Consider the following 16,232-nt stretch of genomic DNA (forward strand, 5'->3'; position numbering starts at 1 on the left):
TCTAGTGACAGTAGATTCAATGTTCAGCAAAGAGAGTGATTCAGCTACTATAAGCATTCAGTTACAGGCTGGAGAGATGGTTCAGCACTTAAAGATGCTTACTTGCAAAGCCTGACAGCCTGAGTTCAATAGGTACTCATGTAAGCCAGATGCACAAAGTTGTGCATGCATCTGGAGTTGGTTTGCAATGGCAAAAAGCCCTGGACCACCCATCCCCCCACCCCTCATTCTCTGCTTGCAAATAAATAAACAAAAATAAAAATAATTAAAAGTTCAGTTACCGTTTGGGATTCACCGGGCTGAAGGGCTTTTTGTAGGTGGCCCATCGTACCTACTTCAAGGAGTAGATGTTGCTGGTCTTGATGCTGAATTATTGGAAAAGAACTTTTACAAAAACAAAAAAAATTCTTTAGTATTATTAATTGCAAACTAGTAAGACATTAGTCTTTTCAGACTTACTATGAAGTCAATGCTAAATACTGTTTTTTTCCTCTATTTTAATAATTTTTTAACTTATTCAAATAACATTAGATTCTAAAAATTAATAGTTATACTGATACTTTGCTTCAGAATACAGGAAGGCTTAAAGTGTGATCAAAATTTTAAAACTTTGTCTTTGAATGGAAAATAGAAATTATTCCAATTTTAAAATATTTTTTATTTATTTATATGAGAAATAGAGAAAGAGAGAGAGAGAGAGAGAGAGAGATAAATGGGCATGGGTTGGATCTGTAGCATCTCAAGGACAAAACAAAACGTAAAGAAACCAAAGTGGGAATTCCTAGGTTCACTGAGATTCCAGTTTATCATAAAGCTTCACAGAAGACAATCATAATAGGAGGAAAAGATGATGACATCAAAATAAAAGAGGGATTCATTGAGTGGGGAAAGAGATATGATGGAGAGTGGAGTTGTGAAGGGGAAAGTGAGGGAGGAGGGAATTACCATGGTTTATTGTCTATAATTATGGAAGTTGTCAATAACAAGAATAAAAACAAAAATAAATAAGATAAATAAAGCTTCATGTTTTGGTAATCTTTATGTTTTTTCTACATGTGGAATGTTAAGACAGTTCAACAACCTTTACCTTTTCTAACACATTATTGAAGGGTAAACCAAAGGGAAAAGTTTGTAGTAGAATTAACACATACAACAGATATAAGAATTTGTCACTATGTATATTTGTTGAACTAATAACTTTGCAGTTAAAAGCAAAGAATTTTGAAGTCAGTATGTATATACTCATCATGGTGATGGGAGTGCCAAGGCACATGTCCACTCCTTTTCACTAAAATTTCTTGCTCCTAGTCCTGTATTTTAAGAATATTTATGTGTTTACCTAAAATTCATTCTTTCATCTTTGTGATTAGGAATAAAATGATAATATTCAGTCATTTGAAATTATTCACAAGATTTCATAATACTGTAGAGACTGACTCTAGAATTTACCTGCTGATGCTCTGAAGTGGTGCTGTGTGATGCGGTGTGGCCTGCTAACACTTGAACATTCTAAACATAACTCTAAACCTGTTGTTGAGATGTGTTGCCTAAGCTGCTGGGGCCCTAACTGCTAGGTGATACATGTAATAAGGTTCTAGGAGTGCCCAGAGATGAACTGGGCATGTGTCTGTTGCCTGGATGTGCAAGGGCCTTTTTCTAGTTACTGTTGGACATTCAAGTAGTCTACAATACACAATGATATATTATCTTTCATATAAATGTATATATGTATTTTCAGGAGCAAATTTATTTTGAGGAAGATTATTGAGCTTACCTGTTAGTCCATATTTGACTGTTTAACTAGAATAAAATTAATACTCATTATGGAAAATATAAAAGTATGCATACTTTACTCATGGAATGAGTAGTTCTGTAATCTCTTTTGGCATGCCCATTATTATTTAGAAAATCAAAATACACTGAATTAAATCTAAAATTCTGACAATTATTTTTATTTTCAGAAGGGAGTAATATGATCGGTACTGAAGAAACTAATTTTGATCGTGGCTATGTAAAAAAGAAATTAGAGCACGGACTCACACGAATATGGCAGGTTTGGTTTTTTAAATTCTTTTTTCTTGAAGAAGCAATATAAATCCTCATGTCAAAGTTAGTTAGGAATCTAGGAGCTTGTATAGGGAGACAGGAGAAACCAGCATGGCATCTGCCATGTGTTTTTAAGAGTAGTTAAAAGAGCAAACAATGAGGCTTAAGGGTAGAATGAGAGGGCAGGTATCAAAGCAGAGACCAAGAAGACAAATGAGTAATGAAGAGAGTTACTCTTGCTGTTACCCAGAGTTCAAAGAAATTACACAGGTAGTAGACCTTGAGTTAGTGAAGGCACCCACGTGGTAGATCTGGAGTACAAGGAAAATACATACATGGTAGATTCAGAGACCAGAGAAAAGTCATGCATGTAATCAAAGTGAGAAGTTACCCCAAACTATATAATAGAACTATATAACAAACTATATAACAGTACAAACAGAACATACTATATAACAGTAACATAAATAAGCAGAAAAGTTCCCTCAGACCAAGAAACAGTTTTATGCCCTCCCAACCCAGATAAGCTGGGTGAAGTGGAACCTGGATTCACATGTGAAGCAAAGAAGATGTAGGCAGGCTTGGCAGCATAGAAAAGCAGCCTGAGGTGAGTTGAGTGGAGTGGGCGGAGTCAACAACAGCAAGACAGCAGCCTTTATAAGGCAGTGGAAGACAGACTGCTTTGTAGAGGAGGAGGGTATATCCTTGAGCCAGCTCATTTGGGCCTTCTATCCATGTAGTGCGCTAGACTGTGGACAGCAAGGGGTGCTATAGATGAGCTTCGATCAACACGAGTTCTTTTTCTGCCAAGAGTTCTCTTCTGATTCTCTCTTTGGGACTCAATCTCTAAGTATAACTGCCTTTAAAAAGCTAGTTTTTCTGTGTGTGATGGCGCACACCTTTAATCCCAGCACTCGGGAGGCAGAAGTAGGAGGATCACCATGAATTGGAGGCCACTACTACATACTGAATTTCACATCAGCCTGGGCTAGAGTGAGACCCTACCTTGAAAAAACAAACAAACAAACAAACAAAGCTAGCTTTCTCCTATCCTCCTGAATTAGGGGTTAGAATTTCAGCATTTGAATTTTGAGTTGATCTAAACATTCAAACGACAGCAATATCTTTTTCAGATTTTTGTTTAGACTCCGGAGGCAGAGCTAGTAAAATCACTGTAGTTCAAGGTGAGCCTGAGACTGTGTAGTAAATTCTAGGTCAGTCTGGGCTACAGTGGGACCCTATCTTGATTAAACCAAAACAAATAAATAAATTAATTTTAAAAAATCCTGGGCATGGTGGTTCATGCCTTTAATCCCAGCACTTGGGAGGCAGAGGTAGGAGGATCACTATGAGTTTCAGGCCACTCTGGGGGACTAGAGTGAGACCCTACCTCAAAAAAAAAAAAAAATTGTTTAGTTGATTGGTTCAGTTGTTGTAATCTGCTAGCTTAAAAAATTTATTTTTTTGTGTGTATGGGTGTGTCAGGGTCTCTTGCTGCTGCAAATAAATGTGTGTCTAGCACCTGGCTTTATGTGGATGTCTGGGGAATTGAACCCTGGCCAGCAGGCTTTGCAAGCAAGTGCCTGTAACTGCTGAGCTCCCAGATAACTTTTTAGTTACAATTTTACTGCTTTCTAGATTGAAATGCATTTTCTTTGAGGGTATACATTACTGTCACTCTCTTAATTTTGGACTCTGCAACCTTAAAACACTACACCCTATTTATTTATTTAAAGTATTTTTATTTATTTGCAAGCAGAGAAAGAGAGAGGGAGAAGAGAGTAAGGGCCTCTTGCTGCTACTGTAGGAAAAAACCCCCGCAGGGGGCCCCCACGCTCTGCCCGGATAAGGCGACACCCCAAATCACTCACGAGAAGCGGTCTTGATGCAAACTGCAAGAGGATTTTATTCCAAGCGCGCTGGGGCCCACAGTCGTACACCTCACAGGGGTAGAGGACTGCAGAGCCCCGAATGCAGGAACAGGACAGTTTTTATAGGGTTTTTAACAAAGCCTGTGCCTTAGACCAATCATTTTCTAATATTAGGAGCCCTGCAGGGTGTTAGCCAGTCAGTTGGTGCCACCCCATAGTTTCTAAGCCAATTAGTTTATGACCTTGGTGGTCAGCATTTGCGCAGGTCCTTGGGTGGGAGTAGCAGAGTGTGATTCCAGTCTCCTATGACCTTGGAGGTCAGCACTTGTGTAATTCCTTAGGTGGGGGTAGCAGAGTATGGTATCAGCCTCCTATGACCTTGGTGGTCTGAGGCAGGCTGCTACAGCTTATGGTGCGAGCTACTAAGGCTAACAGTGTGGGCTATTAAGGCTTATAGTGTAAGGCTTATAGTGCAGGCTATTTACAGAAACCAAATAAGTGGTTCACTTCATTACTCATTTCCCATCCTTGAGGGGGCTTATAGTGTAAGGCTTATAGTGCAGGCTATTTACAGAAACCAAATAAGTGGTTCACTTCATTACTCATTTCCCATCCTTGAGGGCTATCTCATGCCCTTTTACCTAGTTTTATATTAGGAGTGGGCTCTGATATAATGAGAAGAGGGATTCTTTACTTGCTTCCAACAGAGAGTAAAGCCTGGAGTTTGAGGTATGCAGGGAGCCCGCTTAAGCTCCCCTTGGAGCGTGATAGTATTTCTGAGCTTCTGAATTCTTGGGCCTTTCACTACAAATGAACTCCAGACGCATGCGCCACTTTGCATCTGGCTTTACATGCATACTGGGGAATTGAACCCAGGTAATTAGGCTTTGCAGGCAAGCTCTTTAACTGATTATCATTTCTCCAAGTTTCTAGACCCTTTGTAAAATGTTTTTATTTTTGTAATGTGGCTGATTGTCAGTTTGACTGTAATTGTTGTTGTTTGAAGTAGAATCTCACTCTACCCCAGGCTGACTTGGCATTTACTAAATAGTCTCATGGTGGTCTCGAACTCACAGTGATCCTCCTACCTTGGCTTCCCAAGAGCTGAGAATAAAGGCATGTACTATGCACTCTTTACCCAAGTTTGATATTTCTTATCACCCTTACATTAAGATTATTTTAATATATATATATATATATATTTTTAACTGAGAATAACTTTTATTTCTTTCAAAATCAGGAAGGGGCTTTAAAGAAAAGATTAAACAAACAGACCCAGGCAGGTTCATTACACATGGCTTCATACCTGATGGGCTTTTTTTTTTTTTTTTTAACGAACAAAACTCTTGATATAGGAAATGAGAGTGTTTTAACTAAAATCTGTAGCAGCACATTAAGAAGTCTGAGCCTTCTTGTTCTCTGGGCATTTTATTTATTTATTTATTTATTTTTTTTTAAATTTAATTTATTAGTTTTCATTTCAGTGAATACAGGCAGTTTGGTACCATTATTTAGGCTCATCTGTGATCTACCCCCTCCCATTAGACCCTCCTTGTTAATGAAAATGGGTCGTGCATTGTGGAGTTAGCCCCCAGTTATTAGTATGATAAATGTCTCTGCAAATCATGACCCAACATGTAACTCTGACATTCTTTCCGCCCCCTCTTCCGCAAGATTTCCCTGAGCCATGTTGGGTTCATTTTTGGTCTGCTTCAGTGCTGAGGTGTTGGGGACCTCTGAGGCTTTGGCTCTCTGATTTGGTAGGAGTTGATTTTTCTCTGCGTTGATCTCCTTCCCCTTTGTGCTGGTATCTGGTTCACAGGAAAACATCACCCTTGCTTATTTCGCCAGTTGTCCTTAGTTTCAGTTGGGCCCCTTTTGAGGTATGTTGGGGCAGCTCTCTTCTTAGGATCTGCATCTATCTGGAAAAGAGAAGCAGATTCTCCAACAGAGAGTAAGTTAGCACCCGGAAAATTGAGATAACACTTACTTTTTTGATAGACAGTTTGATGGGTGTGGGCCCTCTTATACCCCGTGATTGATGGTAGCTTGATATTGTAGAGTGGGCTTGTGTTTGGGTATGGTTCTGACTTGTTTCCCAGCTCCAGCTAAGGGTCTAGTACCACTGAGTGGATCAGTTAGCCAAATCAAGAGCAATTGATTCCTCACCATGGCTGTGTACCACTATTGCACTTGTGTGCGCATCACATCAGGTTATTTGTTGCTAATTAGGTTAAACAATGTGTTGCTTGGACAGATCTTGGTCATTTCCCCCAGTCGCCTATGTAGCGCCTTCTGGCACTAGACACACTGACTGTCTGGGGACTGACTCTCTCCTGGCTACCAGCCATGTCATTCCATTTTATGCGTCAGCTGTGTATGGAGTCTTCAGCAATAGGGTCTTATCACTGGCCTTTGGTGGGTCATCAAGTACTCTGACAGAAGTCTGTCATTGTTTTGGGAAACCTTGTAGGTTTCTCTGATCAAAAGCTCATTGTGGATGGTAGGCCCAAGCTGGAAGTGGGGGTTACAGGTCAGTGTCCACTAAGAAATTGAGGAAAAAGATAACTAATATACAAGAGTTAGAGAGGAGAGAGATAGAGGGGAGAGGGGGAGAGGGAGGGAGGGAAGATGTAGGAGATTTAGGTCAGTCTCGATCCTACCCTCTCCAGTGTCTTGTGGTTCAGGTGTTTCCTGTAAGGGTCTAGTGAAGGTTCAGCCATTTGGTCTGTCTTTTAGGAAGTAGAATTTTATGGTACCATTGCCGTTTGGGTCCAGATTACTGTTTTCCACTCTTTGATTCCCTCCCCGCCCTCCCATCCATCTTATTGTCTAGTCCATGAGGTGCTTGCTGGGTATGTAAGGCATCTTGGGCAGATTCAGTTTAGGTGTGGCAGATGAGTGAGACTATGTGTCGATTTTTTTTCTGTGATTTGGTAAGTTCACTGAGAATGATCTGTTCCAGGTTCAACCATTTTTCCTCAAATTTCTTTATGTCCTTTTTTCTTACTGCTGTATAGAATTCCATTGTGTAGATATACCGCATCTTTGTTATCCATTCTTCTAATGATGGACATCTGGGTTGATTCCAGCTTTTAGCTATTACGAATTGAGCTGCTACAAGCATGGTTGAACAAATCTCTCTGGCTTTTGGTTTGAAGGCTTTAGGGTACATGCCCAGTAATGGTATAACTGGGTCTGTTGGTATTTCTATAGTCAGCTTTTTCAGGAGTCTCCATATTGCTTTCCAAAGTGGTTGTACCATCCTGCATTCCCACCAACAGTGAATGAGTGTCCCTGCTTCTCCACATCCTTTTAACCTATGATTCAAATTAAAGCTTTCTGTTCTTTTAATAGTAGTTTGTAAGTATATTTGAATGTTATCAATTTTTATATATCGCCCTGCAGTTAGTTATTTCACATAGTTAATAACTTTTGAATTTCTTAGTTTTGGGTTTCTAGTGAATCTCAGTCATGCATAAATAATGTGATTTTCCCCATATACCCATTATAATGTTATAGTTTTTATAAAATAATGTGTTTATATCTTTTATGTTGGATAGAATCTAAAAGAACTATTTCCAATTGCAGTGAGATTGGGGCCATTATTATTTTGCATCTGATATTAATGGGATTGTTTCTATTATATTGCTGTTAATGAAATTGTCTATAAATATTTTCAAGCCAAAGTTGTGTTCCTGTTTTATTTTATTTTCAGCTGTAAATATGGAATAGAATAATAGCTCTAAGAATTTATTATTTATGTTTTGGTTTTTATTGTTATTATTTTTTTTGTCTTACAGGATGTTCAGCTGAAAGTAAAAACCTACTTGCTTGGAACTGATTTATCTATATTCAAATATGATGATTTCATCTTTGTTTTGGATATAATCAGCAGGTAGTGTTTGAGATCTTGTTTTATTCTTTGGTTTGATTCTTTGAATCATGTTAAGGAAATCATAAATTAATGAGTTATGTATAACTTCTTCATGGATATTAATATAATTATATATTCCTAACTAATTTCTTCTGTTTGTGTGTTTATTTAAATTGTATTCAGTTATTTGGAGAAAGAAAGTGAGAGAGAAAGAGAATGAGCACTCAGGGCCAGTAGCCACTTTACGTGTGTACTGGGGAATTGAACTCAAGTGTGTTAACCTCTGAGCCATTTCTCTAGCCCTGGGTGTTTATTTAAACATGTTTGCCTGCGCTTGCATGTTTCTAACATATTATGGATTTGTAATCTTTAGAATTTTTCCAAATATCCAAATTTTTATGACTTTTTGTCTTTAAAAAGTAACCAGGAATCTTTTTTTTTTTTTTTTTTCTACAAGGAAGCTGCTGATTTATGTAAACTTTCCATCCTGCTAGGTTGATTTATATAAACTTTCCTACTAGGTTGATTTACATAGTGCTATATTCTACATCATGGTTATATATGTCAACCTTTTCTCCTGCTAGGTTGATGCAAGTAGGAGAAGAATTTTGTGGAAGCAAGTCTGAAGTTTTGCAAGAGTCGATTAGAAAACAAAGTGTCAACTATTTCAAGAACTACCACAGGTAAGAGATCTAAGAAAATATGAATATGTGCATTTAAGTTATGAGCATGTTTCTACCTACTGTTTACTCTTCTAGCATTAATTGGCTTAAGACAGTTATTTTTCAAGTTTTTGGTTTGTTTGTTTTTGTTTTTGAGTTTTTTTCGAGGTAGGGTCTCGCTCTAGCCTGTGCTGACCTGGAATTCACTATGTAGTCTCAGGGTGGCCTCAAACTCATGGCAATCCTCCTACCTCTGCCTCCCAAGTGCTGGGATTAAAGGCATGCACCACCTCGCCCAGCTTTACTTTTCAATTTTAATAACTTCTTTGCATGTAGGCTTAGTACATGCATATTTCATAAAAATATTATAAAGTATTCATATTATTTATTCATTATAAGTTTTATTATGTTCTTAGTCTTGCCTAAATTTGAGCTAAATATTGCACTGATTTCTTTTTCTTTTCTTTTGTGTTTTTCGAGGTAGGTTCTCACTTTAGCTCAGGCTGACCTGGAATTCATTATGTAGTGTCAGGATGGCCTCGAACTCACAGCGATCCTCCCACCTCTGCCTCCCAAGTGCTGGGATTAAAGGCATGCACCACCACGCCTGGCTCTGTACTGATATCTTTAGGGATAAAACACGATGGATGATTGAATTAGAGTTCCTGGGAAAATTTGGTCACTGTTACATGCCTGTGTGTATGTATGGTATTGGCAGGAAAGCATTTAAATTAGCAGAGGCTGTACTCTTTGAGCCCTGTTTGTGACTATCTGCTCTTCTGAGGAAAGGATGCAAAGCTTAAGAGTCCAGCTGCAAAGCCAAGGTGGAGTGCCATATTACTTTATAAACCCATCACTGCTGATTTGAAAAGGGTGACTAGCAATTGTTTAGGGAGCGGAGGGAGCAGTGGAAAACATGTGACTGTGTGTCTAAACCATGCTAAACTGAGAGAAGAAACAACCAATACATAGTAGACATTTCTTAATATGAGCCTGAGTCTGAGCTGTATCTCTCTTTTAATTTTGACTAATTAGAAACTTTGTATGGACAAATCATGTGTTGATCCCATTCCCCTCCTCTTTGACCCCACTCCACTAAGATCCTTCCTCAGTGGGATTACTGGTCTTGCATGAGGTTATGGGATATAACTTATGACAGCATTTTACACTTTTTTATTTTTTAAGTTAGGGTTTCACTTTAGCCCAGGCTGACCTGGAACCCACTCTGTAGTCCTAGGCTGGCCTTGAACTCATAGAAACTCTCCTATCTCTGCCTCTCAAGTGCTGAGATTAAAGGCATACACCACCATGCATGGCTACAAACTGTATCTCTTACATACATCTATCTTGACTTGTAAAGTCCTTTTCATTCTAAGCTTTTACTTTTTGCAATTGAATTTTAAACAATTTATACATGCTGTGCAGTTGTACATGGGTATAGGTACATGTACACATGAAAGTATGTATGTGCATGTGCACACACACCAAAGAATAACTTTGCATATTATTCCTTGGGATACCACCTACCACTTTTTTTTTTTTTAAAAGAGATAGTAAAAGCAAGAGAGAATTGGCACACCAGGGCCTCAGCCATTGCAGCGGAACTCCAGACACTTGTGCCACTAAGTGCGCATGTGTGACTCTTGCATCACCTTTCTGTGTCTGTCTTATATGGGATCTGGGAAGAGCTCGAACATGGGTCCTTAGGCTTCAAAGGCAGGTGCATTACCTGCTAAGCTATCTCTCCAACTCACCATCTACCATTTTTAAGATAGGATTTGGAAGAGTGGCCTGGGGTTTTCCAAGTTGGCTAGACTGGCTGGCCAGCAAGACTCAGGGATCTTTCCTGTCTCTGTCTCCTCAGAGCTGGAATCACAGTGCCACCACGTCCAGCATCACAATTGTTTGATTCAAAATTTGTTCTCTCTCTTTGTTCATAGTCAGTACCTGTTCACAGAGATAATTTTTCATGTTAATAGAGAGATTATTGGGTATAAACACATTGATGCTTTAATATATTTAAATGTGGGGAAAGTAACAACACTGGAACCAGATGCTTTACTTTCTTGCCAGATACCTGACTCCCAGAGTGCTTCATACCCCATCAGGCATCCGGGAGACTGTTGTTCCTGGAGTCTTTGAGGCATGGGCGTTGTCAAATACTGATTTCTGGTGTGGCCTCCATAATGCATCCTTATTGTCAGAAGGTATCTGTTCTCTGTGGTAACCAGGCCTGGACATTTTATGTTAGTTACACTGACCAGGATGGAGATTCTTCACAAAGGTTCATCATGGTGAAATTAGAGAATCCAAAAATGAATTGCTTAATGTTTCTAAAACAATCAACAATTTAAAAGACTGCTCTTAGAAAAGTGTAAAGCTGGTTTTTCATTAATGGCATTGTTCTGTGCTGCTTAAAGAAGGGCTAGATTGGGAGAAGGCTGCTCAAGATCAGACCTCATTTTCTGTTGTGTGCCTGGTCTGATACTGGAAAGATCATTCTACCCCTCACCTCTGGGGTTTTATCCATCAGAAACCTAGCTGGGTTAAAATCTCCTCATAATTGTTGCCTGCCCAGTTTATCCCTTTAGCATCTTGCTGAAATGTGTATTTCAAAGATTGGAGCAGGTTGCAAAACCTGCTCTTTTTTCCTGAAGAAACTTAAGCCATTCAGAAAAAGACGGGTCATCTGGTGAAGCTGGTGCCCATCAGCAGTGCCTTCTGAAGTACATCTGTTTCTTTATAAAACAAGATTAACGTGTACAACACCCAAAGCTATCATTCTGCTTGTTGTTACAAAGTTTCCAAAAGCATGAACATTGCAATTTACACAGTGATGACATATAAGGATAGAGCAGGTCAGGGTTGTCATAGTAGCCTGTTTAATTCTGTACATTTGATTTCATTGAGACTTGAGTCATAGTTTATAAAATGGACTCTAGAGGTGATGTCAGAAAAGGGGAGAAGTTACCCTTTTTTAAAAATCTATCCTCGAGAGTGAGATTGAGAGAGAGAGAGAGAATTGGCATGCCAGGGTCTCCAGCCACTGCAGTCAAACTCCAGATAAGTGCACCACCTTGTACACTTGCGCAACCCTGTGTGCTTGCATAATCTTGTGTGTCTGGCTTACATGGGATCTGAAGAGTTGAACATGAGTCCTTAGGCTTCACAGGCAAGCGCCTTAACTGCTAAGCCATCTCTCTAGCCTTACTAATCTTTTTTAGAGAGAGAAAATTTTTTCCATGCCTAAGAAAGATTTGTTAACTTTTAAAGTTTGATAGGTTAAAAAGTAACACTTCCTTTTCCTTCCAGCTCACCCACTACAAATCTCACAAAACTGTGTTCCATGGAAAAAGTATATGAGGATGGGATGATTTTTTAGAATTCTGTGAGTAATGAGTAGCTGAGGGTTTTGCCCACTGGTATACTACATGTTTAATGTGCATGAGGTTCTGGTCTCAATGTGTGCCCAAAACAAATAGGAAAAATGAGGTTCCCTTTAGGACCTGAGAGTGTAGCTCTGGGTAGGGTACAGGCTTGTGTGCAAGTCCTTGAGTTAATCCCTTTTGAGTGGGTCCAAAATACCATCACAAATACAAGGAAGGCATTTAGAGGTTTCACAAAGAAACCAGAGAAAAACTGCACAACAGAGGAGAAGCAATATGAATCCCAAGGCAGAGAATTGGAGTGCTGTGGACACAATACTAGGAGAATGCAGCAGCCATAAGACCCTGGAAAAGGCAAGGAGTTGATAGTTTTTCTCGAGTCTCTAGAGTGAGTAGCCCTGCCATCATCTTGCTTTCAATCCAGTGATACTGATTATGGATTTCTGGCTCCAGAGCTGTGAGAATAATGCTTTTTGGCTGAAATCACTTAGTTTGTTGCAGACATGAGTACAGATTGGAGTTGTTTCATTGTATGGTAACTTATTTCCAAAGTATACCATTTACTTCCACTCCAGTACTATAAGAGGGTTTCAATTTCTCCAAGACTATGTCAATATTTCTTTTTCTTTCTTTTTTTTTTTTTATTGTAGTTAACCCTAGTAGATGTGAGTGGTAGCTTATTCTGCTTCATATTTTCTTCTTCTGTTTTACTTATTTATTTGTTTATTTTGTTTTTTTGATATAGGGTCTTACTCTAGCCCAGGATGAACTGAAATTCACTCTGTATTCTCAGGGTGGCCTCAAACTCAGGGCGATCCTCCTACCTCTGCCTCCCAAGTGCTGGGAATAAAGGCGTGTGCCACCATGCCCGGCTGTTTTGTATTTTTATTCTCCTAATGGCTAAAGATGTTTCCAGCTTTTTATGTCTTTACTGATTATTTATATGTCTGCATTAGAGAAGTATCTATTTAAGGTTCTTGCTAATGTTTCTAAACTGGGTTATTAGCCCTTATACTGTTGAATTGTAAAGTTTCATAGTTTCGGTGCTGATGTTAGACCTATTTATTTCAGTTCATCTTTTGTCTAGAATAGTAACAGTCACTTTTGGAAATGCTCTGCCATTGCCTGTCTGAATACTGTCCCTGTTTATTCTCCCTCCTTCTGCACACTTGTATCTGTACTGGATTGTTTGATTGTATTAGATATCTACTGTGATCTTTTTTGTTCTGTTTTATGTTTATGTGGTAGGATTTCACTCTAGCCCAGGCTGACCTGGAATTCATTACGTAGTCTCAGGGTAGTCTTGAACTCATGGCAATCCTCCTACCTCTGCCTCTAGTGTACTGGGATTAAAGGCATGTGCCACCATGGCCGACTTGTTTTATTTTTTATTTGTGCTTGAGTATGTGATTGTTTTCTATTGATCTATATTCAGGTTTACTAATTCTGTCTTCTAGTCTGCTGTTTTACATATGCAAGTGGTTTCTAGTTGAAGGTTGTTGCAGTCCGGTTCGCATTGCTGATAGAAATCTCCCAACCAAGAGCAGCTTCTGGGAAAAAGAAATTTATTTTGGCTTACAGGCTCGAGGGGAAACTCCACAATGGCAGGGGAAAAGGATGGCATGAGCAGAGGGTGGATATCACCCCCTAGCCAAATTAGGTGGACCACAGCAACAGGAGGGTGTGCCAAACACTGGCATGGGGAAACTGGCTATAAAGCCCATTAGCCAGCCCCCAACAGTACACTCTCTCCAGGAGGCACTAATTCCCAAATATCCATCAGCTGGGAACCTAGCATTCAGAACACCTAAGTTTATGGGGGACACCTGAATCAAACCACCACATTCCGCCCCTGGCCCCCATAACCTGATATCCATACATGATGTAAAATACAATGCATTCAGTCTGACTTTAAAAGTCCCCATAGTTTTTATCAATTCCAACGATGTTCATACATCCCCATAGTCCAAGATCTTTTGACTGAGCCATATTACCAAAAAATAACCTCAAAAAAACCCATAATGGCACAGAATAAATATTCACACTGCAAAAGATGGCATTGGGCATAGCAAAGAAACATTCAACCAATACAAGATTTAAAACAACCAGGGCAAACATCAGACTCTGTAGCTTCAAGTCCAGCAGCTCTAACCAGTGACAAATCTTCAAGTCTGATAATTCTAACCAGCACCAAGTCTCTGGCATTCCAATTCTGCCCCTCCAGCTAGGCTACTCACAGTCCTGGGAAACTTCATTGGGGCTGGCAGCTCCTTGGCAGCCATCTCATGGTCCTGGCATCTCCATGGTTCTCCACTGCAAGCCATGGTTCATCCTCATGGCCCCATGGGGTCTTTATGCAGGCAACCAGCAAATCTGCTTCACACTGCCCATGGCAATTTCCAAAACCCAAGACCGTGTTGCAAACTCAATGACCCTCTTTCCAGCATTTGTTATACTCCAGGTAGGGTGCCAATTTGTTAATCCATAGGGGAATAAAGCAGACTTTGAAGAACAGGACACTCCTTGAGCACTCAGACCCCTTCAAAAGAGTCTACATTCTTCTTGTTGCCCCTGCGCAGGTCAGTTAGACCAGTCTCAAAGGTTGTAATCTCTCAATTGCAGCTGAATGGGCAACAGTTCACCCAAAGATTTTTCTTTCTGTGCCATATCCCTCTGCACACACCAGTTCATTTCTACGCAAAGCAACCCTGCACAGCTTCTCAGGACATGGGCACAAGAGCAAGCTTCTCACACAAACTGCTAGCCCAGTCCAGGCAAAGCTTTTTCTCACTCTCATAAGCCAAACCTCACAGTCCATAGTTCTTACTGCATTCAGGTCTTGCAGCTCTGACCAGAATAGTCCATCAAGCTGTACTTACAGCACTGCAAGGCATCTCTTAGGCCAAGGTTTCAACTCCTCTTGAAAACCATTTCTCTTGAAAACCAGCTCCAAAAGGCCAAGGCCACACAGTCAGGTGTCTAGCAGCAACCCCACTCCTTGGTACCACTTTACTGTTGCAGTCTGGTTCGCATTGCTGATAGAAATCACCCAACAAAGAGCAGCTTCTGGGAAAAAGAGATTTATTTTAGCTTACAGGCTCGAGGGGAAGCTCCACGATGGCAGGAGAAAAGGATGGCATGAGCAGAGGGTGGACATCACCCCCTAGTCAACATAAGGTGGACCACAGCAACAGGAGGGTGTGCCAAACACTGGCATGGGGAAACTGGCTATAAAGCCCATTATCCCGCCCCCAACAATACACTCCCTCCAGGAGGCATTAATTCCCAAATAACCATCAGCTGGGAACCTAGCATTTAGAACACCTAAGTTTTTGGGGGACACCTGAATCAAACCACCACAAAGGTATTATTTTATTTATTTACTTATTTTAGAGAGGGGTAGCGGGGAGGCAGCGAGAGAGAGAATGGGCACACCAGGGCAAGATTTGTTTTTTTAAAATTAGGTCTTACTATGTGCCCCAGGCTGGCTTTGAACTTGTAATCCTTCTGCTCCAGCCCCCTTGAATACTGGGATTACAGGCATGTGCCACTAGGTCTGGTCGTGTTTTTATCATCATAAATATTTAAAATTCTTTTTTTTTCTATCCAGTTTGGATATCAGTTCCTCTTTTACTTAAATTTAATTAAGTTAAAGTGTTCGCTCAATTGCCCCAAAATTTAGAGACATTTCTGTTTTTGTAGATTCTTCTATTTGTTGTTGCCTTATTTTATTTACTTATTTATTTATTTGTTTCGGTATTTCAAGGTAGGGTCTCACTATAGCCCAGGCTAACCTGGAATTCACTGTGTAATCTCAGGGTCTCAAACTCATGGTGATCCTTCTACATCTGCCTCCCTTGTGCTGGGATTAAGGTATGCACACCATGCCCAGTTTGTCTCCTTATTTTATAATCTGTGAATTTAAGAAAAAGTCTACATTTTGTTTTTAGCTGGCTAGGGACAGGTGGCATAGAGCAGCACTGAGAGGTATGGCTTTGTCACCCTGCACCTCCCCTGTAATGTAGTGATAAGTAGAACATAAAGCGTGAGTATTGCACTGAAGAAACAGGAGTATGGCACAGGTGAGTAGTGGACTGTCGGGTACTCATGTCTTACCTGCTCATTAATTTTGAGTGCTTTGAGGAAAGAGACTCTGAGCTAAAGATCTCTGGAGAATGATAATTATCTTGATATTGTGGTTTAGTAAACATGGCAGTTCACTGGATCATGGTATGTATATTAGCTTATGTAATTGCATGTAACCTGTAAATTACTTTTTTGTGTTTTGACAGTGATATGTGATTAGCTAAGAATATGCTTAGTACATGAGTAGATGACAAGGTTTTAATTTACTCCATTAATGAAAATGACATGTCCTATACATTCATTA

At 39.8% G+C, this 16,232-nt stretch overlaps 1 protein-coding gene across 1 annotated transcript in view; it reads left to right on the plus strand.

Annotated features, from left to right (window-relative positions):
* Vps50 (VPS50 subunit of EARP/GARPII complex) overlaps positions 1 to 16,232 on the plus strand; it is a 159,690-nt gene that overhangs the window by 93,266 nt on the left and 50,192 nt on the right. The window contains exons 14-16 of the mRNA XM_004656224.3: positions 1,962 to 2,053; positions 7,721 to 7,815; positions 8,379 to 8,477. Coding sequence (XP_004656281.1) covers positions 1,962 to 2,053; positions 7,721 to 7,815; positions 8,379 to 8,477 — 286 coding nt within the window. The remainder of the gene's footprint in view (positions 1 to 1,961; positions 2,054 to 7,720; positions 7,816 to 8,378; positions 8,478 to 16,232) is intronic.

This window comes from Jaculus jaculus, chromosome 10, assembly GCF_020740685.1.
Source record: "Jaculus jaculus isolate mJacJac1 chromosome 10, mJacJac1.mat.Y.cur, whole genome shotgun sequence".
Taxonomy (NCBI): domain Eukaryota; kingdom Metazoa; phylum Chordata; class Mammalia; order Rodentia; family Dipodidae; genus Jaculus; species Jaculus jaculus.